Genomic DNA, 26,466 nt, shown 5'->3' on the forward strand with positions numbered 1-26,466 from the left:
GCACAAGCTCTTGTGACTCCTGTCTGAGTCTAAAGATTTGCAATAATGTCACAATCTGCTGCCTCTGTCACTGGTAGCCTAGCTCTTTATATCAATGATGAAATTTTTATTCATCTTCATAAAAGTTTTTTTTGCCATAAAAATGACTAAAACCAAAAGAGACCACCTTACCGATGCCTGCAGAGACTCAGACAGTGGCTCCAAGACATACAAACTGTCTCAGTCCATTTCCATCTTACATCTTACTGCAGACCCTAGGAATGGCTCACAGATGGATGGAGGAATCATAGGTTGTCCTATACAGGCTCGTTGACACAGTCCTAACTTACAGAAAGCTCATAGTTAGAAGAAACAGAGTAGCCCTTCCTTGGGCTTCAGAACTTCAAACTGTATTATCAATTCAGAGCCAATCAAAGCAGATGTTAAAAGGCAGGTACAGGGCCCTCTCTTATCTTTGGACCTTTACTCACAAGGCAGACCAAACAGATACTGTTTACACCACATATCCATTGACGCCCTTTCAGTTTGTTATTCAGCTCATTCTTAACTGGCCTCATAAAGACAGCTCTTCTTCCCCACTTCTTTCCTGATATTGATTCTGACCTAGCCATGGAAGAAAGTGGCCTTCCTTTTCTCTAAATTTACAGTGTTCTGAGATCATTGAGACAGCACTTTTGCTAAGTTATCTTTGAGGTTTTCATTCACTTAATGCTAATTGCTGTACTAAGCTGTTTTAGCCTGATTTGCTACTGGAATTGTTTTACTCTGTATTACACCATCAGACTGTGACTTTCAAGAACACATCTCTGGAATGAAGTGCCTGTGTTAGTGTACAGATTGATGAGAAGTACAGAGCACCCTTTTGACCTCAAATCCAATGGCCACATCTTTAGGCTTTTTAGAAAGTCAACCTACTAATTTATGGCCCTCTTGAATGCATTGGCCTTTGCTTTCTTAGCAACTCTTTAAGAATTCTAAAAGTTTAAGAATTTAAAGAATAGTTTAAAGACAGTTTAAATTTGAACTTAAGAAAGAATTTCAATTTAAGAGAGTTTAAGAGGAGTTTTAAAGAATAAAATTTAAAGAGTTTTAAGAACTTTTTAGCCTGCTTGGAGGAGGGGATTGGACTAGATGATCTCTAAGGGTCCTTTCCAACCTAAATCTTTCTATGATTCTGAGTCTCATGAGAAAGTTTTCTGTAGCATCATAAAACCACAGTTCACTCACTGCTAAAATGAGAGAGTCTAACTCTTCCCCTCCCCCCACTTTTTTTAGAATTTCTTCCCATCTTATGACAAAACTGTGACAGTTGGAGTAAGGATACAGTCTGGAATGAAATGGGTAGAAAATTATATTTTCAAGGGAGATTCAATCAATATCATTGGCAGAAAAGCTGGAGAACCAGGTAATTCATATTGATTGAGCCAAACTGCCACACACTTTCATTAAGAATATTACATTAAAAATCAGAGGCATACATTTTGATTTTGCAGCAGATTCTTTGAGGATGTGAGACAGTTGCCTAGCAACTTCTGGACTCATCATCCTTTCATTAAGTCTTGTAGGTAACAGTTTTTCTCCACTGCTTTGAATTTAAAAGCTTCACTGACTAATGAAAAGAAGTCACAGGCATATTTAATGACCATTCTGTATTGTTAGCATAAATAATATCCTCATTTTACTTCCTATACCCATCATCAGCAGAGTCTAAAAGAACCAAGTCTGGCTCCCTTGTTATTTCTTTGCACCACACCGCATGAGAGACTGTACAATAGACAGTGGTAAGCCTCTTTGCCCTGAAGAGCTCAGTCTGGAAGAAGTCGAGCTGAGATGAGCTAAGAAATGCAGGAGTTAGCAGCTGGATTTTTCCAGTAGTAGAGTTTACAGTAAATTTTTCTGCTAGAGATGTAAGTCACTATTGAAAATGAAACTTTGACCTCATGTCACTTAGTTTTGAAAATGGTATATTCAGGACATGCACCACAACAGCTCATGTTTTTTTGGTAAGTGATATCTGTTACAAGATCAGACATCCTACATATCCTATTTCCTAGGAGTTTAGACTGGGTTTTAATGCCTTTCTAGTCTAGTGTTCAAAACATGCAAAATCGCTCAGCTTTCTGGTGGCACTTCTCTGTGGCATTGCCTTAGGATAACTTGCTAATGGCAACTTGTCTAACTCTAGACCTTAAAATGCAATCATGCGTTTCCCATCAGCTTGATGGAGGCAGACATCCATGGAAAAATGCTTCTAAAAGACAGAGTTAACATTAGCAATTCCTTGCGAAAGCTACTTTGTTCTCATACACCTTTATAGTTTCATCTCCTCTTCTATTTCAATATACTTAAGGATGTCTTGTAAATTCAGTTCTGTAGCATTTTCCAGAGGTTTTTCCATGAAATGGTGCAATGGATAATTAAGTGACTACCTCTTCTGATAGATCAGTTTAGATCAGTCTATTTCTCTTTCGTGGTATCATAAGTCCTATGACCCATGTAAGTGAAATAGGTGTAAATCCCATGTGGTGCAGGTCATATTAACAGGGCGGGATAATACTGGAGATTAATTACATGGAAAAAGAGGAAACAAGAAGGGACACATAGATACCATCTGCAGAACTTCCTGGGAGAAGATTGCTGGTATGCATTTAGGTAAATGGCTGCAAACAGCTCGATATGAGCCTATTATCAGGGCTTGCCAGCTTGGACAAAGCACTGGCAATTTTCAGAGTGGGGCTGCACAGGAGGTATGCTCTAAGTCATGGCATAAAACCAGAGCCTTATTTGGCACTCAGTGGCTCCATCTCTCAGACTCCACTAGTCAGCAGAGTGGCCTAGGGGGCTGCATCAGGTCTGTGGGATAGCAAGTAGGGAGAGAGGCTATAGGGCTGTGCTGTGAGTGCAGGAGGTCGTGGTGCTAGAGGAGAGAAATTTGTGAATCTCACACTCAGCCCATGAGACTTGACAAGCCTGGAGTAATATAGAGACTGAGGCCTTGTTTAAATTGTATCTTAACCTGATGTGTGATTTAAAACCAAGAAGCTTAAACTTGTGCCAGTACCTGTGTGGGTACTTGTTTCAATTTAATTTGATTAAACATTTAAAGCATAATGTAAAAGGCACTCTTCATATGGGGGCAAAAAGAGGATCTAAGTTATTTTCCCTGTGGACAAACCTTCATTTCCAAGTTTTCAGTTCTCATGTGTAACTTTCTCTAAAGTGAACATTCTTTGCATTTCATACCTGATCTGTAATGAGGAAACAAAACTAGAAGCATACAAAATTGAGCAAAAGTGTATGTTAAAATACTTGTCAAACCCTACTGGACTCATACAGTGACCAGCTGTGCCCATGTCTTTCTCCCAGCCATTATTTACCTGGGCTAGAAGCAGAACCTAGTGTGAAGTCAGGAAAATCAACTGAATTTTAACAGGTAAATTAGTTTGCAAAATCTCAGACTTAATGAGTGCCTGCTCTAGTGTGGTCCTCCTGCAATTGACCTATCCATTGTGGCAGGCCATCTCTTCCCTTACCCCAGAGTGCTGTTGTCTTTAGAAGACACTTCTGCACCTGATCCTCCTGCTACACTATTTTCAGGGGCAGATAAGAGTCCTGCTCTGGCAGCTCCTATCATATCCTTTGAATGTAAACAATGGGAGAGAGAAGCTGCCAATACACAGAAGTAGGTGGATCTTTCTCTGGCTCTAGAATGAGAAGAAATAAGCCAAGGTAGGATGAAGGGGATAGGTGAAGGTCCATGCACTGTGGTTCCTTTCAGTTTGGCATGAGTTAGGTTCTAATCACAGTATCCCCTTTGCTCCCTGCATAGAGTTTAGGCAGGTTTGGACTCTAGACTAGATGCATCTTTTGCTCAGCATAAGAGACTTTTCAGCTAGACAGGCTTTGAGCCCTGAATGCTATATGGGAATGGATCTTGTAGGCTATATTTTGTCGTATTTGAAGTGCAACTTGTCTCTCACATCTGTCTGACAATGTGCGTTTTCTTCTGCCCCGGGAACAGTGGAGTGAAGTGCAGCAGATGATAAATGGTACCCCTGTCTATATGTACCAGGACTGCAGTGTGCTTTCTGAGGGCGATACTGATCACTGGCTTCGCACAAATTGGATCTATCGGGGCGAGGCAGCCTCCCGCATTTATGTGGAGCTAAAGTTCACCGTGAGGGACTGCAAGAGCTTCAAAGGTGAAGTGATCACCTGCAAAGAGACCTTCAATCTCTACTACATGGAATCTGAGCAAGATGTCGGGATCCAGTTCCGACGACCACTGTTCATCAAGGTCTGTAGAGCTGGGGGTGAAGACTGGTTCATATTTTTCAGCTTAAACTAGGTGTGTCTTGCTGGCGAGGAGAGGCCGAGAGAACCAGAGTCGGAGGGCAGGAGGGGAATGGATAGTGAGTGTTGTCCTTACAACAAGCTCTGTCACCAGTGCCTCACTGTTATGCTCAGAGCAGTCTTTGCCACAGGAGGTAACAGTTTTCAAATGAGATCAGACCTCTATTCCACTTAACCACTTGTTTAACTTGACACAATTTATGTAAGGATTCTAAAGAGTTATAACAATGCTAGGTTGTTACACCAATTTTTACAGATAGAAAGCAGAGTCCCATGGAATTTGACTTGCCTTAGGTATTAAAGCAAGATTAGACCAAGAGAAGAACAGAATCCAGTTCAGGTGTCTGGGCTCCTGATCATTTGCTGTGATTGTTATGAGATATAGGGTGTTTTCTCTAAAACTGGAGCTGATAGCTAGTTATAATGAATGATAGATAGATAGATAGTTAGATAGATAGTTATAATGAAATTCTCCCTTGAGTAAAAGTATTTAGCTCCCCTATATTTTACTTGCTGTACTTGCTGCCCTGATGTAGTGGCCTCTTGCCACAGAAACATTTGAATTCCAGAACAGGGAACCTCAACTTCTTTGTAGATGACTTTCTAGAACCCAGTTCTGTCCTAAAAGAAGCCACAGACCTAAATTATTTGACTGCCATTTCCTCTGTAGTTTAAAAGACATATTATGAAAACAAAGAACTGTAAAGGCTAACACAGGAAGAGCAAGACTCTTGTATCCGACTCCCCTCCCTCCCCAGTGCTCCATCACCTCCCCTTGCAGCTGGGGCCTACCGCATGAATTTGTGTGATACTTCCACAACTCCTAAACCTGCTCTGTGATCCCACTGCCAGATGCAGCTGCTGAGCAAATCCTTTAATCTGCTATCCAGCTACGGGGAGCAGGTGGCATCATGTAATGGGGAGTGGCCTACAGTGGAGTGGATCCGTTAGCAGGCTGCCTGAGAAGGAAGGCCTCCCCACCTGCAGCCCAACTTTTCCATATAACATGATGCCATGGAGGCATTACCCTCTTGCCCCAGCATATGAAGCATATCTCACTCATTCTCATTCTTTCTTTGCTGAAGCAGTGGGAATGTAAGAGCTTGGAAGCATTTTTCACCTAAGTATCTATAATGATAAAATGTGTTGAACACTGCATGACAACTGCCTTGGTGCAGAAGACCTGATCTGAATCAAATGCAGCCTGGAAACAGTTGGCTGTAATTCACTGGTCAACTCAACACAACTCTAATGGTTGTTGTGATTTTACTGTATACAATTTGCAAACAAAGAAGAAAAATGTAACGGAATAGAGATGTACTGCTGATTTGTTCATTTCTGCTGGGGCAGTTCCTAAAGATCAGAAACCCAGAATATGAAATACTGTATAAGACCAAAGAATGATTGCATAGCAATTGAAAGGAGATGGTGGAAAGCATGGAAACAAGAGAGGATGGGGACCCATTGCTATATTAACGCTTCTTCCAAGTGCAAAGAAAGACAGCATGCAGTGCATTGGTATTAGAAGTAGTTGACCATGCAGCCTCTAAAGGGCCTTAGCATAAAAGAAGTTTGACAGGCGTAGCTATCTCAGAGCTGCTGCTGCCTGCTCAGATGTTGAAGTTGCTGTCTTTTTCTCTTCTGCTTAGCTCAACACCGTGGCAGCAGATCGAAGTTTCACAAGCAGAGATATTGAATCGGGTGCCATGCAGCTGAACACAGAAGTGTGCCCCATTGGGAAGCTGTCTCGCCGGGGCTTCTACTTGGCTTTCCAGAACTCCGGGGCCTGTGTGGCGATGGTGTCTGTCCGAGTGTATTACAAGACCTGCCCAGAGGCAGTGCAGGGCCTTGCCCATTTTCCAGAGACCCTGGCAGGTTCAGAAGGGCTCACAGAAGTGCCTGGTACCTGCGTGGAGTTTGCAGCTGAAGAAATGGGATCTCCCCCCAGGATGCACTGCAGCACCGACGGGGAGTGGCTGGTACCAATGGGTCAATGCCTTTGTGCTGTGGGGTTTGAGGAAGTCGACGGGAGCTGCGTAGGTGCGTGGACAGACAGACACTGGCTGTAGGCCATAAGAGAGGTTCTAGGGAACCAGAGACCAGAGCATCTGTGAGCATAAAGCGGGATCGGGGAGTTAGTGTGGTCTACTTCTCTCTCTTGCCAGCCCTCTGTGCTGGCCAGACATTTCTTATACCTTTTTCCCTCCCTGAGATTCTCTTTCTCAGTTGTGATTTACTCCTCCTGTGTCAGGTGTAAGACCTGCACACACCTCTCCACTCCCTCTTGGGCTTCATCCAGGAGCCTTCAGCTCTGGAGCTAGTTTCTGTGGGCGGTAATTGTGTGATTGACACTGACTCACTCAACAACTGGTTCCCAACCCTTAAATGGCAGCCTTGTTCTCCCAGGGCAGGTGGGTCAGATGCATGGAAGAGTATATTTGTCCCGTGACTAGAAAGCTGAGAGCCGGAGGCGAACAAGGGCAAAGTTTCTCCTCTGTGCCCCCTTCTGCTTGGACTGGGATGGTTCTTCTGCCATGGGAAACTGTGTAAAGCACATTGCACAATACCATCGGTGCCTGGCTCATTTCTGAGGAAGAGCAGTTAGCAGGCTTAGGAGTCACCATGCTACTGGAGCCACAGGGTGAGCCATGGTTGTTGGAGCAAGCAGTACAGGGTTCTCCTTTTGCCACAGAGGGGAGAGGATACAGCTACTTACAGCAACTTGATGGGTATGTCAGGGGAGAGGATGTGTGTGGTGTTATTTGGAATATGTATTACTGCCGAAAGGGAGGTAAAAGGATGGCACATCTCTGCTCTTGTTGTCAGAGCCATATGGCACAAGGCTGGGTTAGTTCAGAATACAGAAAAAGGAATCCATGCACAGTTCTTTCTTAGGGTCAGCAGCGGGGCCTGTCTCTCTGCTTTGTCCTGTCTTTGCTCCAGTACAAGGATCTGATGTTTCTTTCAATCCCCACTGCTTGCTCATTTTGCTTGGAGAGTTGGCAAAAGTTGAAGCACAAGATCTTTGGCCTTCTCCAGCAATCCCCTTTCCTTCCATAGCTCAGCCAGTTTTTCCACTTAGGTGCTGCAGAGCTATCCCCACCCTCCTGAGAGTACTCCCCTGGGAAGGGGCAGGGAAGCTGTCATGCCTGGACAGGCCATGACTGCTATCGCAGGACAGGTTCATTCTGCATCTGTGCTTTTCTCCCACTCCACCCAAGTACAGCTGCAGCCAGAAGTATCTTTTGTAGGATCAGTAAGGACTGGGAAGATCTCTCAGGAGAGGAAGGGAAGAGGGGAAAACCTAGCAGGGGTAGGGAGAGTCAACCTCATGCCCAGAGCAGTGTCTTACTGGAGGATCAGAGAAAGAGAAGGTGAATGTAGGTTGCCTTTTGGAGGATGTCTTGGGACCCTCTCACTCTAGGGTAAAGGCCAGGCACTGTACAAAGGACTGGGAACAATCTAGGTCAGCATAAAGGCTGAGATCAGGGCTTCTACTTTGGTGTTCGGAAGATGAAGGGCTTCCCCTGGAAATATGAAAAGGGGGAGAGGGCAGAGGACACGGATCTTCCGGCAGAGTCCTTTCATTCTGATTTTTGCCCTGAGCAGGAACAGAAAAAAAAGAAAGCTGAGCTATGACCCTTGCCACATAATAGGCAGGAGACTCTGACCTCTGTTGCAGGACAGGAAGCAGTGGAAAGCCAGAAGTCCCAGTTCTGAACTAGTTCGCTCAACCTCTGGTTGAATTTCCAAGCACATAAACCTCTACTGGGTTTATGGGTTTAATGGCTCAGCTGTCCCACGTTCGCAGAAAAACTGTGCCTGCCCACAGGGTTAAATCTCAGCTTTTCAAAGTATTGCAGACTTTGCTGCTGACAAACCCAGCTCTCTGTGATTAGCTTCCTCAAGTTAAGTAATTTATTGTGAACAGAGACTGGCTGTGCCCCCTGCCTGCCTTCTGGTTTCTTGATGGGCTCTGCCAGTGGGTGAGCGGATTGCTCACCCTGAACTCTCCATTAGCTCAGCTCTGGTGCCTGAAGGCTGCACAGTGCTTGCTGGCAGTCTCCAGATGAACACCTGTAGGAATAAGGAATGAAGGGAGGGCCCCAGTCATCCTCTTTGCCCTCTGGAGCCTGGGGAAAGCAGTGCTAACAGGCCCTTTCCCAAGCCTGTTTTTCCCATCTTGTTGCCTGGAAGGAGGAGGTGGGCCTGAGGCAGGTTCCCAAGGGCTGAGGAAACCAAGTGCCTGGGGCGAGAGAGGGGCTCGGCTGCTGCTGCTGAGACTGCTGACTTTTGCGTCTTTGCAGCCTGGGTGAACGCCTCCGCTCACTCACGCCTGGGCGAGCTGAGGGCACAGGCTGCTTTCCCTTCTGCCTAATGAGCCTCGTTAAAGGAACTGCAGGGTGGGACAGAGCAGCATGGGAAGGAAATCGGGCTCTCCGGCCTGCCGCCCCCCAGCAGGGCACGCTGCCAGTGCGGCAGGCGCGCCCCGGGGGAGCGCGTCGCCCTGCCGCTCCCGCCCCCGGAGCCGCCGGGCGCTCCCCCCGCCCCGGGCCCCGCGCGCAGGAGCCGGCCCCGGGCGGAGCCGCCGCCTCGCCGGCGCGGTGCAGCCCCCTACCGGCGGTTGCGGGCAAGGCGGCGGCAGCGGGTGCGTGGGAGCCGAGGCGCCGGGCGCCGCCGCCGCGTCCCGTGCGGCAGGCCGGCAGCGCGGCTCCGGCGACGCCCACGCGGAGCTCGCTTCCGGGATCCGCGGCGCCGGGGCGGGGGTTCTGCCTGGGGACACCAGGGCCGCTCCCTCTGGAGGCCTGGGGGGCTCCTCTGGGCTCTGGGGCTCTGCTGTGTCCTCTGCTCCTCAGGCCTAGGTGGGCTTGTGCTTGTATGGCTCAGCTGCCTGCTCACCCTCCTGAAACTGAGTGGCCTCATTGCCCAGTGGGAACAGCCACTCACTGCCCTGTCCCTCCAAACATACCTGGGCCAGAGGCTGGCTGTCCACAACCAAAACTGTACTGGAGGCATGCTAGTGCCTAGATAGTACAGACAGCTGTGTGTTATGACTCCAGCCTGCACTCTGGTCCTGTTTAGTTTACCTTAGTTTGCTCTAGATATAGCCTAAGGTGACATGAGCCTGTCAGGCTGGCTAGTGTGTTCTCTGTTACCTCCTAGGTTTATCCCTCACCCAGACGTCCCCCACGCAGTTCCCTGCACTGCCTCCCACTACTAGGCTTACTGTCTTCCTCTAAGTTAGCTATCCCACTTGAAGGAACTCACCAACACTGGTGAGTGAAGCAGAGGCCCAACAGTGGCTGGTTTTACTCTGTGCCACAGATGTGGACTGAGGGCCTGGAATGGCATTGGTGTTCAGGCCAGGTGGAACAGAGGAAAGCTTTGGAGGATATTTTGGGGTAGGAGCTAAGTGTTCTTGGAAAAATCCCTAGCCCCAAATTGCCTTGCCAAGTTTGGCTTAGCTGGATAATAAGCAGGTATGTAGGTTGCCCCATATTCATGGCAGGCAGTATTGTCCAGGGAACGCCAGAGTATCTGTGTTATATTTATCTGTGGCTCTGCTCTTGATTTGTTTTTCATGTTGTTGCTGTCTAAGCTCTCCCAATCCAGACTGATCCAGTGTCAAGAAATTTGAAATCTTATACTGGAACAATGGTAGGAGGTCACAGAGTTTTCATCTTGACTCTACCATGTAGAAGTACTCTCAGTCACGAGCAGCCTAGAGACCAAAGTAATTTTTCTTTTTTCTGCCTATTTCTGAAGGGGGTGATTTGATGTTAAATAGAATATAAATGATTTTTTGAGCTGGTGACACCTTTGGCGGTGGAAATGTGTGGAGGAAAGGGAAAGAATGAAGATTGTCACTGGTGGGCTTCAGCCAGTTGGTACCTATCAGTCTCACACCCACCAAGCAACCTCTCAGTGTTGATGGCCCATCTGCTTGCCATAGCTCCTTTATAGGCAGCAAGAAGAGATTAAGAGTATGCATTTTTTACTTTTCAGGCCTCAGATTTTCCTAATCCCCATCCTCTGAAATATTTTGTTCAAGTAAAAGACTGTGCTGTTTTCACTGTCAGGCTGCTTACCAGTGAGAATCAATGGTTGAGCCTTTTAGATGTTTCAACAGCCTTTCCTATCATTAGCCACATAGTTGCATGATTCCTTTTCAGTTTGTAGCTAAGGATGATAGACTCATTTTCATAAGTGGTCTGTTATTTCCTGAGCTCAGAAGGTGCTGGTTGCTTATACTGCTTGTGATTATTTCTTCTTTCTGTCCTCTTCAGGGTTCAAATCCTTTTGGTCTATGTGTACTGGCCAGATGGTTGTGTGATGGCATTAATATGTAACCAGTAGGCCAATCAGCATCATCCAGCATAATGGCACAGTCTTCTTGCCATCCCAGGGCAAAAGAAGGGACCAATAGGAATGAGGTGGAACCGCTTCTCTGATGATAATCTGGAGAGAGGTCTCCATGTACAGTGAGGATAATGACTCTTCCTGAGACTAATAGAGAGGAGTCCTGTTTGGCCTTTGTTAATAGAAATGTTTTTAGGTCCCTCAGTTGTTCCTCTTTGTCATAGAGTAGGAATAACTGGATTTTTTTAAACCTTCTGGATAAAAGATTATTTTCTATGCTATGCACCAACACAGTAAGCCATTTCTGTATGGCTTCTGAGCAGATGGATTTGGGATGGTCTCCATTGGGATCTGCTGAGGGATTACACAGAATATTGTTGCTGTCATAGTACGATGTGAAAAGGTTCATTCCCTCTATGCTGACGTTAAATGCAAGGCTGTAACCTGTGCAGAATATCAGTTTATCCATCCCTCTACCATCTGATTAGTGATAGGTTTTTTGTTTGCTTTTAGTTTAAGAACATTTGATAGATTCATTTAGTTACTCTTCACAGGTTGATAAAACATTAAATTCGCAGGATACTGCAACTTGCCTCATTCATTCCCTCCTTGCCACACTCCCACAGAGGTGGAGCATTACCCTTAAGATAACTGAAGAAGGAAGCAGACAGATCAGAGCATCTGTAGCTCAAGCTAGTAATATTGCAGTAAAGGCTGTGTCAGATGTTATAGCTAGAGAAGGATGTGGCTGCTTACTTTTACAGGAAGCACATGGCATACGTTCTCTGCAGTCTGTGTTGGCTCCATAGGCAGCTACATTCAGTGCTCTTAGGCAAACTGATACTTACCTGGACATTTTCCAGGGCCCTGCTAGGTGGTGCCCTGGTACAACACTTGAAAAGTCAGGAAAGATGCTTCTGCTATATAGTCCCTAGGCTACTACATATGATGTCAGTATGTAGAGGATTCTCAGGAGTACAAGGAAAGCTTGAAGGGGTAAATTGAAGAATGGTTTGAGTTTAGGTTGTAAGGACTCTCTAGGGCTGACCAGGTTCTGTTTTTGTATAGCATCCTTGAGGAATGAGATCCCTGATCTGCAGTCTACAGATCCTACCATAAGGTTGATCCTACCTTGAGTTTGCATCTCCTATCTATCTGCTCTGAGCAGGAGGCTTGTCTAGGTGATCTCCAGGAGTCCCTTCCAACCTAAATATTTCTGTGATCTAAGAGAATGGAAAAAGAGAGCAAAAAAATAAAGGAATGCTTAAGAAGTTGAACAAAACTGGCAGATTGTTTCTTGTTGATCTTAAGCTGATTCATCTGTCTTTCCACAGCTTGCCGGCAAGGATTCTACCGTCACTCCCTGGAGACTAAACGCTGCCTGAAGTGCCCCCCAAATAGCTTGTCCAATGAGTCAGGGGCTACATCTTGTTCCTGCAACACAGGCTTCTACCGGGCACCTTTGGAGGGCCAGAACATTGCTTGCACCCGTGAGTCAAGGCTATAAAGAAATAATAAGAAAAATGAGAGAAAATGAAGTGTTGGGAAATGGAGATTAAAGATCAGGGAGGGAGAAGTTGGGAGAACAGAGGGCATGATTTGAAATGCATCAGCAGAAGGGAAGCTGCCTCAGTACTTTGGGTATTAACAGCTGGATCTAATACTTTCTTCCGTGCTTCTTGTAGGCCCCCCCTCAGCTCCCCGTAATGTCAGCTTCTCCCTCATTGGCACACAGCTCAGTCTGTGGTGGCAGCCACCCAGTGATCATGGTGGACGGAAGGACCTGACTTATACAGTCTTCTGTCAGCGCTGTCTTTTCCTGACATGTGAGCCATGTGAGGCTGGTGTGGTCTTCTCCCCCAGTGCTTCTGGTCTCACTAAACCTACTGTGGACGTGGACGGCCTAGAAGCTTACACCAACTACACATTTGCTGTGGAAGCCCATAATGGTGTCTCAGGAATGGGCCCTGCTGCACAGAGGACTACTCCAGCTGTCTGGGTTGCAGTTGGACATGCAGGTTAGCAAAAGCAGAGAGAAGTTCTTCCTGCGCATCAGGAAAAGAGGAATCTCTGTGAATTTTTTAATCTTTCTCCATCTTCTCCTTCTGTCTTCCACATGTGTCAGCATGCTATGATCAGGACTCTAAGATACCTCTGCCTCTGGCTTTTAAAGTCCATCAGTCATTTTCCTTGCCAGTCAAAGCAGCAGAGCAAATAGCTCACCAAGAGCTATGAATCCACCAAGGACTTCACAAAGGCAAGGAGGACAAAGCCCTCCCTGTGATACACTGGTGTAGTCCAACTGGCTTGTTCCCCGTGTGACAGGAGGAACAGGGCCTGTGGCAAGAAATATTTCTTGTGACTCAGATGTTGCAAAAAATCAAACCAAGGACAATAGAAATCCCGATGTAGCTGAAAAGAAAAGCTTTTTAAGCAGAGAGAAATGAGGATGCTAAAAAAATGCAAGTTATCTCTGGCAGTTTTCTGTATAGTTTAGCTTGAGGTTGGCTAGTCTGACTGTCCTGTGAATACTTTCCAGTATGCTGTGAAACATGACTGTGGAAAAGAGATATGTCAGTGCTCAACAGGCCTTGGTGCTTTACCCAATTTTGATTTAGTGACAAAATAAGACTTTTTCTGCCTTTTCTTTCTGACCCTAAGCAGAGGCAGCACAACTTAGGAAACCAGAGCTACTTTTGGGTCACCCCATCCCTTCCTAGTGATTATGAAAAATAAGGAGAGAACCAGGCTTGACTCTTCAGTCCCTGCAGACCATTAAGAATTACCTTTTTATTCATGAGCAGGGTACATTTGCAGTCAATTGAGAGATTTTGAATGTGAAATCTCATGGTCAGCATCTTTCTGAAATGGAGTTGCATTCATAAATCATATAGGATGGTTGTGCTACAGCTGCTTTAAGAGCTGAAAATCTTTACATCTTGATTTCAAACCGAACACTTTCAATACAGTGTTGCGTTAAATATAATTCCTTGGAACCCTGATTTTGTTTTGGAGGCCAAACAGAGTTATGCTTCTACTATTGGGGTATTCATACAAAACAATTATTTACAACTGGAGATCTTATTTCCCTTTCACCATAGGCAAGAAAGATAATGGAGTAGAAATTCAGCTGTGGCAGTAAGAGTCAGTTCCAGTTGCATGATATGACCAGAGTAGGAAGGATAGAGCCTCAGGTGAAGAGAGGGCCTAGTTTGCATTACATTTGTATTTCCTCCTGATATTCTCTGCTCTCCCCACTGCAGCTCCAGTGACAGTGTCCCAGTTTATCCTGACACAGAGAGATGACAGCAGTCTGTCCGTTTCTTGGCTTGCCCCATGGCAGCGCAGCCGTACCTCAGTGGAGTATGAGGTCATGTTCTTTGAGAAGGTGAGACCTGCCTCATCTGTTCTTCTCCTTTCACCTAAAGGGGTGAAAGAGTCCTGTTCGTTCCATGTGCATCTGTTACTTGACCCTCTTTGATTCCTGCAGGGAGAGGAGGCACGTTACACAGTGAAGCACCTTCTTGAGCCAAATGTCACTCTGACAGACCTGCAGCCTGACACAGCCTATCTTCTTCGTGTGAGATCCATCACACCCCTCGGGCCTGGGCCTTACTCCCAGGAGCAAGAATTCCGCACTCTTCCACCAGGTGAGGTACAACCTCTGGTATCTCATTTGTGATAAACTTACTACCCCATTGGATTGTATATGCACATGGTACATGGATCTCTTTTGGTATTGTACTAGCTGTAAGGCAAAGAAATCACACTCTTGAGCTCCTTATCACCTAGGCCAAGCCTCTTGCTTTGTGAAAATGCAGAACAGGGAGACAGTTAGCATGTTCCCTTGCTGTCATACAAAATACTCTCCCGTTTGGAGCTGACTGGTCTCAGGTTTGTGTAATGTACTGTTAAATTATGTACTGTCTCTTCATCTAGTTCTCCTGAATGATTTTTTGATTCTGGCTAGTAGTGTTTCTAATTTTGAGTGTTAGCAAAATGATTCACATATGCACCTTTTTGCATGGAAGTTACTAATGAAAAGAAGGTGAGACCTCAAAGCACTTCATCGCAAATTTTTTTCCAGCTTTCTCATTTCCACTGTATGTAACCAAGCCCCTGAATGTAATTCTGGTGATGATTCTGCCTAAAAGATATGCTGCTGAGAAAAGTAGTTCTCCCCCAAAGTACAAAGTGTAGAAGGCCAAGCCATTGAAGCCACAAGAAAGACCTCTCTCCTCTTTCAAAACCAGCTCATACAGGCTCCACATCCAACCTCCCCTTTCCCAAGGTTATTATGGAACTATTCTTTTAAATCTCTTCTCCAGAGATTTCCCCATTATTGAAGTCTTCTGTGATGGAGTTTCCTCTTTCTTCATTCCATGAATTCACAGATCCTGCTGTTGACCCTATGGATGTTCCTAGTAATTACAGAAATATGTTCATTGGAATAACGCCTAAGAAAGGCTAATTTTAATTTAATGGAACAAGGACACAGAAGAAATCAAAGGCATGATTTAACATGACTAAATAGTTATGTTATCTGAGTAAAAGATAATAAGGACTTGTGTCACTGTGATTGGAATGACATTTAAGATTGGCATCTTTTGACACCAGGAGTTTTTGATAAGATGTTCTTGAAGTCACAGTGCCCGTAATGATGACATAAATGATATTTAACCAATAGAATAATGTTCCACATATAAATTAACATGTAACATAGATGGGTTTGATTATAAAAGGACATGTTAGAAGATTCTTTGCAGCTTTTCCCAAGATGATGCTTTTTTAAACAAAATCATCTCGTCCTACCAAGACAAGGGTATTTTGAATATGAAAGCAAAGTTTCATTTGGTAGGAGTGCTTCTCTGATTATAGCAGAAGCATTATTTAGTTGTATTGGCCTAGGAATATTAGTGGAACAAGATTTGTAGGAAGAGGCCATAATTTTTTGCCTGAATTTGAGAATTTAGGTCCCTTAATTTCCTGCAAAAGAACTATGTACCTAAAAGCTCATCCATTTTTTCTAGTTGGTTTAATAAAAGATATTACCTCACCTTCCATGGCTTGCCTCTTTGATTTTAGCAAAGAGAAATGTTAGCTTTGCCTCTTGATTTCTGCTTAACTAAGCTGGTGATTTTTAATAATTTTGGTGGGATGAGTCAGCATCAAATTGAGCAAGGATAACAAGAGTTAATCAGTGATGCTGACCATTGGACTGGATGTTAGGAAAAACTTCTGGACACATTGTCATGCAGTTGTTCCTTGCTTTAGACAGTTTCTTTACGAGTTTTCTTTCTTCTGGATATTTCCCTAAATGTTTTCAGGGAAAATATTAAAAAATGTGGATGCGCATTAGATAAGGATAAAAAAAAAAACTTTTCTGTATTTTTAAAATGTTTTTAAAGTTTCTTTAAAGTTATGAGAAATAAAGGTTTAAGAACACACACTTCACCAACTGAGGTTATTTAGCATTTGTTCTGATAAAATCAAATATACAGTATGGCAATTAATGGCTTCAGTTTGAGAATACAAATTGAAGAAGACAACCTGAGTTATCTGAACACTATCCAATCACAAAATGAAACCATCTGAGGCTTAGTTTTGAGAAAGTAGGATCATGACATTAGATTTTAAGTTCATAAGTCAGTACCTGCTAAGCAGCAGTGTTTTCTGTCAAATTAATTAACGAACTAAATCCAGATTTTGGTAAGTCTGAACAGGAGGAAAAGTCTGATCTGAAGGAGCAGCTGGAGAGGAATGGGAGGGAAGAAGCAGCAGTTCTTGGTTTTTGAAAGTGTCACAGATTTATGTGGGAACGGACCTCTGGTGTTCTCTAGTCCAACCCAAGCGTGGCTTATTTGAAAGCTAAATCAGGTATAGGGATAAATTATTCAAGCAGAGGATCAGCATTATAGATAAAAGTCAACCACATACCCACCTGAAGATGCACGATGCACGTGAATAACAATGCCATAGGACTCAAATCTGGTGGCTCCGCTGCCTGGAGGACCAATGGCCATAACTTGTCTAATACCATTGGCTGGCAGAAGCTGGTGGCTACATTCCGGTGAAATAGTTCTTGGTCTTTGCATGATATGGCCTGTCTCTTTGTCTCTGCAGACACGGGAGCTCTGTCTGGTGGAGTCATAGTTTCCATTGTTTTTGGAGTTCTACTATTTATGGGGCTGCTTATGGGACTTCTCATCTTCCGGCGAAAGTAAGTGCTAATCCTTGGAGTTGAAAAAAGTGCAGGTGTAGGGGTAGGAAAAGCTGAGCTATGGGAGCTTGAGAAGGAGTTAGGAAGGGAGGACCTGATTTATCACTGGAAGATTGGATGGGTAGAGGTTAGTTAGAGGAGAAAGAGGAAGACCAGCATGCTGCAGCAAAATGGAATGAGTCTCAGTCGACAACTCTGATTATCAGGATTGGAGGGGCTGCTATGTCTGTAAGATCATACCTGCTGCTGAGGACAGAGGAAAATGTGGTGATTTCTCATTTTTTTAATAATCCAGCACTATCATACCATTGTCATCACAGATTAATCAAAAATATTGTTATGACACAATCATTTATATAGCTACTGGTCAGTTAAGCAGGCTATACGTGTATCTAGTCATATCAAAGCATTCTCCATATACTTTTACTTTAGCAGTTCTCTACCTGAATATGAAGTCCTTCTACATCCTTTCTAAATGTCTACAAGGCTGCTATTGTTTTAAGAAGATCAGATATTGTATTGAAACTGTATAGAATACATTAAATGAATAGAACTTCATCTGTAATTCAGCAAGCCCAGGAATGAACAAAACAAACTAGATGGAGACAAAGCTTCATCTTAACTGTAATTGAAGCCACAGATTTTCTTGCCAGCTATACCCTATCAAGTAGGTGCAGCGCCTGGTTCCACTTTGCTCTGCACTACTGAGAGCTCTGAGCCTGACTGACTGGGGCAGACACCCTGAAAGTTTTGCTTTTCTCTTTGCTGTCTGTTGATCATTCCAGTTTCATGACTATTCCATGACTATTTCATGACTTCCAGGCAGGCTCGTTGGAGACAATCACGGCCAGATTACAGTACTTCAGGCTTTGATCGAGGTGAGCTCAAAGGGGGTGTGCTGCTTGACAGAGACAGTGGAACCAGGGAGAAGCCTGGAGTGGGTTGGAAGAAATGAAAAGAAAGAGTAGTTTCAAACAAGACACTGGCTTGGATTTTCTGATGTGGTTTGTCTCTTTCCATAACATGTTTGGTAGATTTGTCCACTGCTCTTGTAGCAAATCTGTGGATTCAGCTCTACTTCTGTAGCCTTGCCCTGCAAAGCTTGTCCAAAAAGTTGGCAGGTTAATTTGCTCTTTTGTTTCCTTTTGCCATAGAGAAGGCCTGGCTGAAGCCCTATGTGGACCTGCAACCATATGATGACCCAAGCAGAGGGGTGCTGGAATTCATTAAGGAACTGGATGTCTCTTGTGTCACCATGGAGAATGTAATTGGGGAGGGTGAGTTCCTTGTCTCTCTCCCCATCTTTCAGCTCACCCACACTACTATCTGGCTTCCAGTTCCCGGGTTCCTCTGTGACCTTGTGTCTCTGGTTGTCCACAGGGGAGTTTGGGGAAGTGTATCGTGGGTCCCTACGGCTTCCAGGGAAAGAACGCATTGTGGTTGCCATCAAGACCCTGAAGTCAACATATTCAGACTCGCAGTGGTGGAACTTTCTGCGTGAGGCAACAATTATGGGGCAGTTCAATCACCCAAACATTGTGCATCTGGAAGGGGTTGTCACCAAACGTAAGAGTTCATGGGAGAGAGTTCTGGAATAAGAGCAGAAGGTAGCACATCCCTAGAGCCTTTCCTAGAGAGGGTGCTGTCAAGGAGGCTGTGCTGGGAGAAGACTGGCATTGTCATGTGACAGAGAATGAGGAAGAGAGGAGAGGTATAGATTTCCAGTGGAATCGTGAGGCTCTGTTAGGAGAGGTTTTCTTGGGTTGGTGAGTGGGTGAGGAGATGGGATAATTTAAGGGATGGTTTAAGGTCATGTGTGTGACAGAGAGGGAGGAGTACAAAATCATTTGGGGAGGTCTAAGGAGGAGAGGACAGCCAGCTGTGCCGCTGGAGTGGGGATGTTGGCTGGGGCTGGATGTGGTTCTCTGTTCTGGGGGATTGTGGAGAGTGCTGAAAGGCAAGAGCAGGAGAAATGCAAAAAGGATAATGTCTTCTTGTCTTCCCCAAGGGAGGCCAATGATGATCATCACTGAGTATATGGAGAATGGAGCGCTGGATACCTTCCTCCGGGTGAGAGACCCCAATCTGTAATAGGCCTGTGTGCTGCTGGAACTTGCACTTGACCTGGGTATAGGTCCCTGGGACTAGAAATAATACCCTGACCTCCACTTAATTTCTGCTCACTAGCAATTGCATTTCCAGTTTCAGTAGTTGAAGCTTGCTGCCTTTCCATTTGCTCAATGTCCAGAGTGCTGTCTTTGGTAGTTGCAGTGCAGGTGCCTAAAGATGACTCCTCTAGTGAGAACCTGTGGGGTCCTTTAGCCTGCAGCATTGCCTTTCTGCTTGTTCACCAGTGTCCTCTTTCAAGGATTGAAAGTTGATAAGGCCAGTAACCAGAAATCAGCAGATTGATGTCAGTTGACCAGTCGTCTCTCATTTCGTCTTCCGTGCAGGAGAATGAGGAAAAATTCAGCCCTGTGCAGCTTGTGAGCATGCTGCAGGGAATAGCTTCTGGCATGACCTACCTTTCAGAACACAACTATGTGCACCGGGATCTGGCTGCTCGCAACATCCTCGTAACACGCAGCCTTCAGTGCAAGGTTTCTGACTTTGGCCTCTCCCGAATATTGGAGAATGATGCAGAGGGAACCTATGAAACCAAGGTAATGCAAAAACAATCTCTGGAGAGATAAGGTCTCAGTCTTGTAAGAGAAATTGCAGTCTCAGGGGGATTGGGATTCTGCCAGATAAGAATGACAGAATTTCTTCACAATAAAGAACACCAGGCCAGGGAAGGATTTGGATGGAAAATCTCTGAGGAAAACCCATAGTAAAACTGCAAGTCACTCTGTGGATGATTCAGAAGGTGGTGCTTTTCTGTCTGGAGTGCATGTTGATTTTGTTTGCTAGGAGATTGAGTGGCACAGGGAATGCAGTTTTTGAGACGAGAAGCAAAACCAAGGATCTGATGTTTTGGACCCAATTAACTACATGTGACTTTGAAGATAGTCCTGCTGTGAGGAGGGGTTTGGACTAGAGACATCTACAAGTCTCTTTCACAGAATCACAGAACGGTAGAGGTTGGAAGGGACCTTTAAAGATCTTCTGGTCCAATCCCCCTGCTCAAGCAGGTTCATGTTGCCCAGGACCGTGTCCAGTCAGGTGCTGAATATCTCCAAGGATGGAGACTCCACAGCCTCTCTGGGCAACCTGTTCCAGTGCTCTGTTACTCTCACAGTGAAGAAGTTTTTCCTTATGTTCATATGGAATTTCCTGTGTTTCAGTTTGTGCCCGTTGCCTCTCATCCTGCCACTGGGCACCACTGAAAAAAGTCTGGCCCCATCCTCTTTACATCCTCCCTTCAGATATTTAAATGCATCAATAAGGTCAGCCTCAGTCATCTCTTCTTCAGGCTGGACAGTGCCAGCTCTCTCAGCCTTTCCTCGTATGAGAGATGCTCCAGTCCCTTAATCATCTTAGTGGCCCTTTGCTGAACTCGCTCCAGTAGCTCCATATCTCTCTATTACTAGGGGGCCTAGAACTGGACATAGCACTCCAGATGTGGCCTCACCACAGCCAAGCAGAGGGGGAGGATCACCTCCCTCAACCTGCTGGCAACGCTCTTCCTAATGCACCCCAGGACACCATTGGCCTTCTTGGCCACCAGGACAAATTGCTGGCTCATGGTCAACTTGCTGTCCACCAGGACTCCCAGGTCCTTCTCTGTGGAGCTGCTTTCCAGCAGGTCAGCCCCCAACCTGTACTGGTGCATGGGGTTATGCCTCCCTAGGTGCAGAACCCTGCACTTGCCTTTGTTGAACTTCATGAGGTTCCTCTCTGCCCATCTCCCCAGCCTGTCGAGGTCCCTCTGAATGACAGCACAGCCCTCTGGTGTATCAGTCACTCTTCCCAGTTATGTATCATCAGCAAAGTTGCTGAGGGTGCACTCTGTCCCTTCATCCAGGTCACTGAGGAATAAATTGAACAGGATTGGATGCAGTATTGACCCCTGGGGTACACTGCTAGTTACTGGCCTCCAACTGGACTTTGTGCCATTGATCACAACCCTCAGAGGTCAGCCATTCAGCCAGTTTTCAGCCCACCTCTCTGTATGCTCGTCTAACTCATACTTCCTGAGCTTACCTATGAGGATGCTATGGGAGACAGTGTCAAAAGCCTTGCTGAAGCCAAGGTAGACAACATCCACTGCTGTCGTCTCATTGACCCAGCCAGTCATTCCACCATAGAAGGCTATCAGGTTGGTGAAGCATGATTTCCCCTTAGTGAATCCATGCTGACTACTCCTGATCACCTTCTTGTCCTCCACATGCTTGGAGATGGCCTCCAGGATGAGCTGCTCCCTCACCTTTCCAGGGATGCAGGTGAGGCTGACTGGCCTTTAGTTCCCTGGGTGTGTAGTTCCCTGGGTTGAGCTTTCAACCGAAGCTCCTGTGATTCTAATATCTGGTTCTAATATCTGGTATTTGAAGGAGGACTGTGATTGGTACCAGGCTTTTATTCCTACAGCAGTGGTTTTGTGTAGCATTCGACAGAACAGAGGGCTTAAACTCATTTACTTTCCAAGACTGTTTCTGTCCTGTTGAGAAATTTAACTAGAGGTGATTATACATCACTTGGAGTGACGTGATCCCAATCTGTGAAACACTTTGCAAGCTCCTTGTATGAAAGCACTGGAAAAGTACAGCTCGGTGGTAAGTGCTGGGCATACCATGTCTGCGCTCTTTCACAGGGTGGTAAGATTCCCATCCGATGGACTGCCCCAGAGGCCATCGCCCATCGGATTTTCACATCAGCCAGTGATGTCTGGAGCTTTGGAATTGTCATGTGGGAGGTGTTGTCTTTTGGTGACAAGCCATACGGGGACATGACCAATCAAGAGGTAACAGACATTGAGCTGAAATGCTGATTTAAGGAGATAAAAAGCATGTAGGCCCAACTTTTGTAGACCTCCCTCTGCCCGAAGTCTTGCCATCCTTCTGAACATAAAACTATTCTGTCTCCCTCTCTGCTAAAAATCAGTGCAACCAAGTTGAGGGTGATAAGTTTCTTGGCCCCTGAACCAGGTTCGGGCTTCGACAGCAGTAAGCCAAATTAAAGGCTAGGTACTCTAGCCAAGGCCTTTGGGCCTGGAGATGTTTTCTGCTGGTTTCTTTCTTGCCTCTTCCCCTGTGCTCTGGAGTATTATCTCTAGCCTCATACTCCTCCCAGGTATGTTCAGCACATCTGTGAAGTTAGGACATGCTGCTGAAATTACTTCCCAGAGTCTAGTTCCCCTTTTCTCACTGGGCCTGTGACAGGATCTCTTGGTCCTCACTTCTCATAAACAGATGCCTTAATGGCAAAAAAATAAACTAATAAAAAGACTGAAACCAGCTGTATCTGCCACTTCCCTTTTTGACATCCCCTAAGTTCCTGATCCTTTGCTGTGCTGCCCAATATCTTACTTTATACACATATAATCTGTTTCAGCCTGCTTCCTCACTGTGAACTGTGCAAAATGTTAGCTGCCTGCTCCTTGTCCCTGAGGTCTCTGGTTTCTCTTTTGTACCTTTTCTTCTTGGCCACTGTTCTCTCTGTCCTTTGTACAGGTGATGAAAAGTTTAGAGGATGGGTACCGGCTCCCCCCACCTGTGGACTGTCCATCTATCCTCTACGAGCTCATGAAGAGCTGCTGGTCACATGATCGGTCAAGGAGGCCTCATTTTCAGGAGATACGGGCACAGCTGCAACACTTCATCTCTAGTCCCCAGCTCCTCCGGTCTGTTGCAGACTTTGATCCCAGGTAACCATGCTGTCATTGGAGGGGGAGAGGTTAACTGAGAGATTTTCATCTCCAACAGAAGGAGAGATAATGCTGGCAATGCAGGCTGGCAAGAGGCACCCTGAATGCTCTGTGTGAAGAAGGTAGTAGTAATCTCTCTCCCATGGTGACACAGGGCACAGCCGTTTCCCTGGGCAGTCTGATCTCACTGTGCAGAGAGCAGATAAATTGACCTAGCCCTGACAGAGGCTGTTTGCCCTCTAGATACTGTCTCATGGTACTGGCCATTTAAGGTAGTTGCCTGGCTAATGAGCATTTTCTTTGTCCCCAGGGTAACACTTCGGCTCCCCAGCTGCAGCGGGTCAGATGGCATCCCCTATAGATCCATTCCTGAATGGCTGGAATCCATTCGCATGAAGCGCTACATCTCCAACTTTTGCACTGCCGGCCTTGACACCATGGAGTCCATTCTGGAGCTCACTGCTGAGTAAGGACAAGCTAAGCTCCTGCAAGGGACCCTAGGCTATGCCAATACCTGTGGCTGTCGTCGTGCTATCTGAACAGGCACTCCTATTTACCTGGAAAATTTCACTCCACATCCTTCTCTGTGGAGTAAAATGGAAGTGGACTGGCCTCTTGCTCTAAAAGGGAAGAACCAGGATCAGCCCAGGCTGTGGGGCTAATTCATTAAATGTCCATGCTTGGGGCTCTCCAGGGGCCTGAGCTGCTCTGCACTCACATCAAACACAAATAGCAAGGGGAGACAATAGATGGCAGGCAGTTCTCTAACCTGACCATACGCCCATGCTGGTAGAACTTTATAAAGAGAAACTGCTTCCCTTGAATTCCACACAGACTAGTGACATTCACCCATATCAGCCAGGCACTGTTCCATCCTACAGTCCAGTCCTTCTGGACTTCTTGAGAAGGACTCAAGACAGATATTTATCAACACAGCCCTTATTGTGTTGTAGGGTCAGGGATGTATGGCCAGCTCCAACCAGGCCAGCCACATAAAACAAGTGAGCAGGCACTACTTTGGGGCTGACACTACTAAAGGGTTGAGATGTGGCCCATGTCACAACTGAACTGGATGCAATCCTAATTCACTGGGAGCATAGGCTTAGCTTTAGAGGCAGGAGAAACCAGCTGACTGGGTCCAGAGAGACAGCCATTCTCTAAGGAAGTGGAGGAACACATGGAGGTTTCTTCCCTCCAGGGAAAAAGTAGGAGGCAGTAGGAGGCAGCAGGCACTGAGGGGAAGGAAACTGTCTGAATTAATGCTTGATAACTGTTTCTGTCCTTCCCCACATCCCAGTCCCCAAGAAACAAGAACAGCAATTCATTTTTTCTTTCCTCATTTCCTTCAGGGACTTGAAACAGATGGGAGTGTCACTTCCAGGCCACCAGAAGAGGATCCTTTGTAGTATACAAGGCTTTAAAGAGTGATCTGTCATTGCTCTCTTAAGCTTCACAAATGCCCAGTCCTAGCAGATATCACTTGGAATCATTCCTATGGCAATTGCTTCCAAATGAGTGACTGAAACAAGCAAAGCAAAACAACCAGGACTGAAAAGACTCATAAGACAACACCACGTGCTCTCATTTCTGTTCTTGCTTTAGCACTACAGCAGCTGTCAGTGCCTTTTCAGGGCACTGGTCTTGGAATCCGTTCCCGAGCCTGTCTTCTGTAGTCTGGTCTGTACAGCATTAAATAATCCCTGTAGTCCACATACTGGAGTTTCAGGCCTTCAGTGAATTACACAGAAACATAAGGCTATGAACAATTAAAGAGAATAATGTTTTAAGACTGGAGACAAGGGTTCAGATAGAGTGGACCTTCAGGGAATATGCACAAGGACACAGACTCATGGAGATTGGGCCCATTCACTCCCTAGTGTCATTTCTTCCTCATTTCAGCAGCCTTCCATCTTCCTTATTTCACAACGGGAATAACATAGTCTTCCACAAGGCTGCTGATAAGGGATGTATTTTTTTAATTCAGTTATTATTGCCTTAAACACCACCAAGTCATGGTGTACTTTTTTTTTTTTTTTTTGAGAAGAAGATGGGAAGTAGCAGCACACCCTGCTGTAACTCAAGTGATCATTTAACCTCAGCATGTTGCTGTCTTGCACATGCACACTTCAGCAGAGAGATTTGCATCTCTCCAACCTGCTTAATACCTTTACTTGTGCCCTGACACAAAACCTTTTAAGTACCCATTTTTCTCTGCCTCTTTTTAAAAGAGGGAATAACATTGTTTGGCTGGATAGGATATTTGTAACACATGCATAGGTGGTCTGTCTTATTCCTTCTCTGCGGAGGAAATGTTATTATTTATCAGAGCTCAAGACAGGTGCTATAGACTCTAAGTAATATTTTGTAAATAAACTTGTGGCAGAGCAAGCTGTGTTAGAGTTCTTTGGCTTATCTCATGTACAATTGGGAACTTTGCTTTAGTATATACATAATAAGCCCTAGCGGGGTGCTTACATCCACGTTTAGGTGGTTCAGTCAAGCTTGTGTCTGACAGCCATTTTAACTGCAGTTTTAATGTGCAAATGGAGTTGCAATAGGACTAAAGGATGTATGTGCAGCTGATCACTTTAGGTTTTTTTTTAAAACCCAGTTAAAGCTGTATCCATCCATTAGCCAAGTCCATCTTTGTGTAGCACCTGTGTTTACCCCTAAACAGTGATAAGCATTAGGAACTAACTCCTATAGTTCAATGAAATACATGCAAGCAATACTTTCAGCTGCTTCAGGGGGAAGGGAAGAAATTCTCACTCTGCTGTTCCTAAGACTGCCTCAGAAAAAAAACAAAAAAACGAGGTGCTCATATGCTACCCAGGAAAAGACAGCTGCACTCACCTCAAGAATCATTTTTTCCAGCAGTTGAGCTAAGTCTAGGCTGGTGAAGAGGGTGAGTGCACCAGTGTTAGTCATTCAGCAGTCAGTCACTGCTGTAAGATGCCTGTCAGTGTTTTCATAATTGTATAATCCTCCAAAGTTTCAAGGGCATAAATTAACACTCCTGCTCCTGGGAAGATCTAGCTTACCCAGAAAGGATAAGAAGCAAAGAAGTAACTTAAAGCAAGAAGGGTATTTTCTATTCACCAGGAGAAGTAGAAGGGCATACACAAGGAACCATGGGCTACATGCTCTAGCTCAGCTACTCAAGTCACTGCAACTATAGTAAGAGGCACAGCTGATGAGATTAGCTCTTATTATAAGTCTTGTTAGCATATCAGTAAGTTCAGTCTTGCTAATAGGTGTCTTGAATATGAAGTATAGATGATAGAGTTGCTGCATGGGACATACCAAGGCTAGAAGATAAGCTCCAATGGAGCTGACGCAAGATATGAGCATGCCTCACACATATGTAAACTTTGCCCTAGCCTTGCAGATGATTCAATATTGGGAGGAGTGGTTGATACACCAGAGGGTTGTGCTGCCATTCAGAGGGACCTTGACAGATGGGAGAGCTGGGCAGACAGGAATCTCATGAAGAACATGCAAAGAAAATACAAAGCCCTGCACCTGGGGAGGAGTAACCCCATGCACTAGTACATTCTATGGGTGGACATTCTGGGGAAGCAACTCTGCAGAAAGGACCTGCAGGTGCTGGTGGATAACTTGAGCATGAGCCAGCAATGTGCCCTTGCAGCAAAGAAGGCCAACAGTATCCTGAGCTGCATTAGAAAAAGCATCTCCAGCAGGTTGAAGGAGGTGATTCTTCCCCTCTGTT

At 45.3% G+C, this 26,466-nt stretch overlaps 1 protein-coding gene across 1 annotated transcript in view; it reads left to right on the forward strand.

Annotated features, from left to right (window-relative positions):
- Positions 1–24,794, forward strand: part of EPHA1 (EPH receptor A1) — a 35,310-nt gene extending 10,516 nt beyond the window's left edge. Inside the window, exons 3-18 of the mRNA XM_013958096.2 lie at positions 4,022–4,297; positions 6,003–6,393; positions 12,048–12,203; positions 12,399–12,731; positions 13,977–14,101; positions 14,204–14,363; positions 16,837–16,933; positions 17,756–17,811; positions 18,088–18,210; positions 18,314–18,499; positions 18,942–19,003; positions 19,387–19,596; positions 21,684–21,833; positions 22,543–22,736; positions 23,047–23,202; positions 24,086–24,794. Coding sequence (XP_013813550.2) covers positions 4,022–4,297; positions 6,003–6,393; positions 12,048–12,203; positions 12,399–12,731; positions 13,977–14,101; positions 14,204–14,363; positions 16,837–16,933; positions 17,756–17,811; positions 18,088–18,210; positions 18,314–18,499; positions 18,942–19,003; positions 19,387–19,596; positions 21,684–21,833; positions 22,543–22,736; positions 23,047–23,202; positions 24,086–24,164 — 2,754 coding nt within the window. The 3' untranslated portion in view covers positions 24,165–24,794. The remainder of the gene's footprint in view (positions 1–4,021; positions 4,298–6,002; positions 6,394–12,047; positions 12,204–12,398; positions 12,732–13,976; positions 14,102–14,203; positions 14,364–16,836; positions 16,934–17,755; positions 17,812–18,087; positions 18,211–18,313; positions 18,500–18,941; positions 19,004–19,386; positions 19,597–21,683; positions 21,834–22,542; positions 22,737–23,046; positions 23,203–24,085) is intronic.
- Positions 24,795–26,466: the final 1,672 nt, after the last annotated feature.

Source organism: Apteryx mantelli, chromosome 1 (assembly GCF_036417845.1).
Source record: "Apteryx mantelli isolate bAptMan1 chromosome 1, bAptMan1.hap1, whole genome shotgun sequence".
Classification (NCBI taxonomy): Eukaryota; Metazoa; Chordata; class Aves; order Apterygiformes; family Apterygidae; genus Apteryx; species Apteryx mantelli.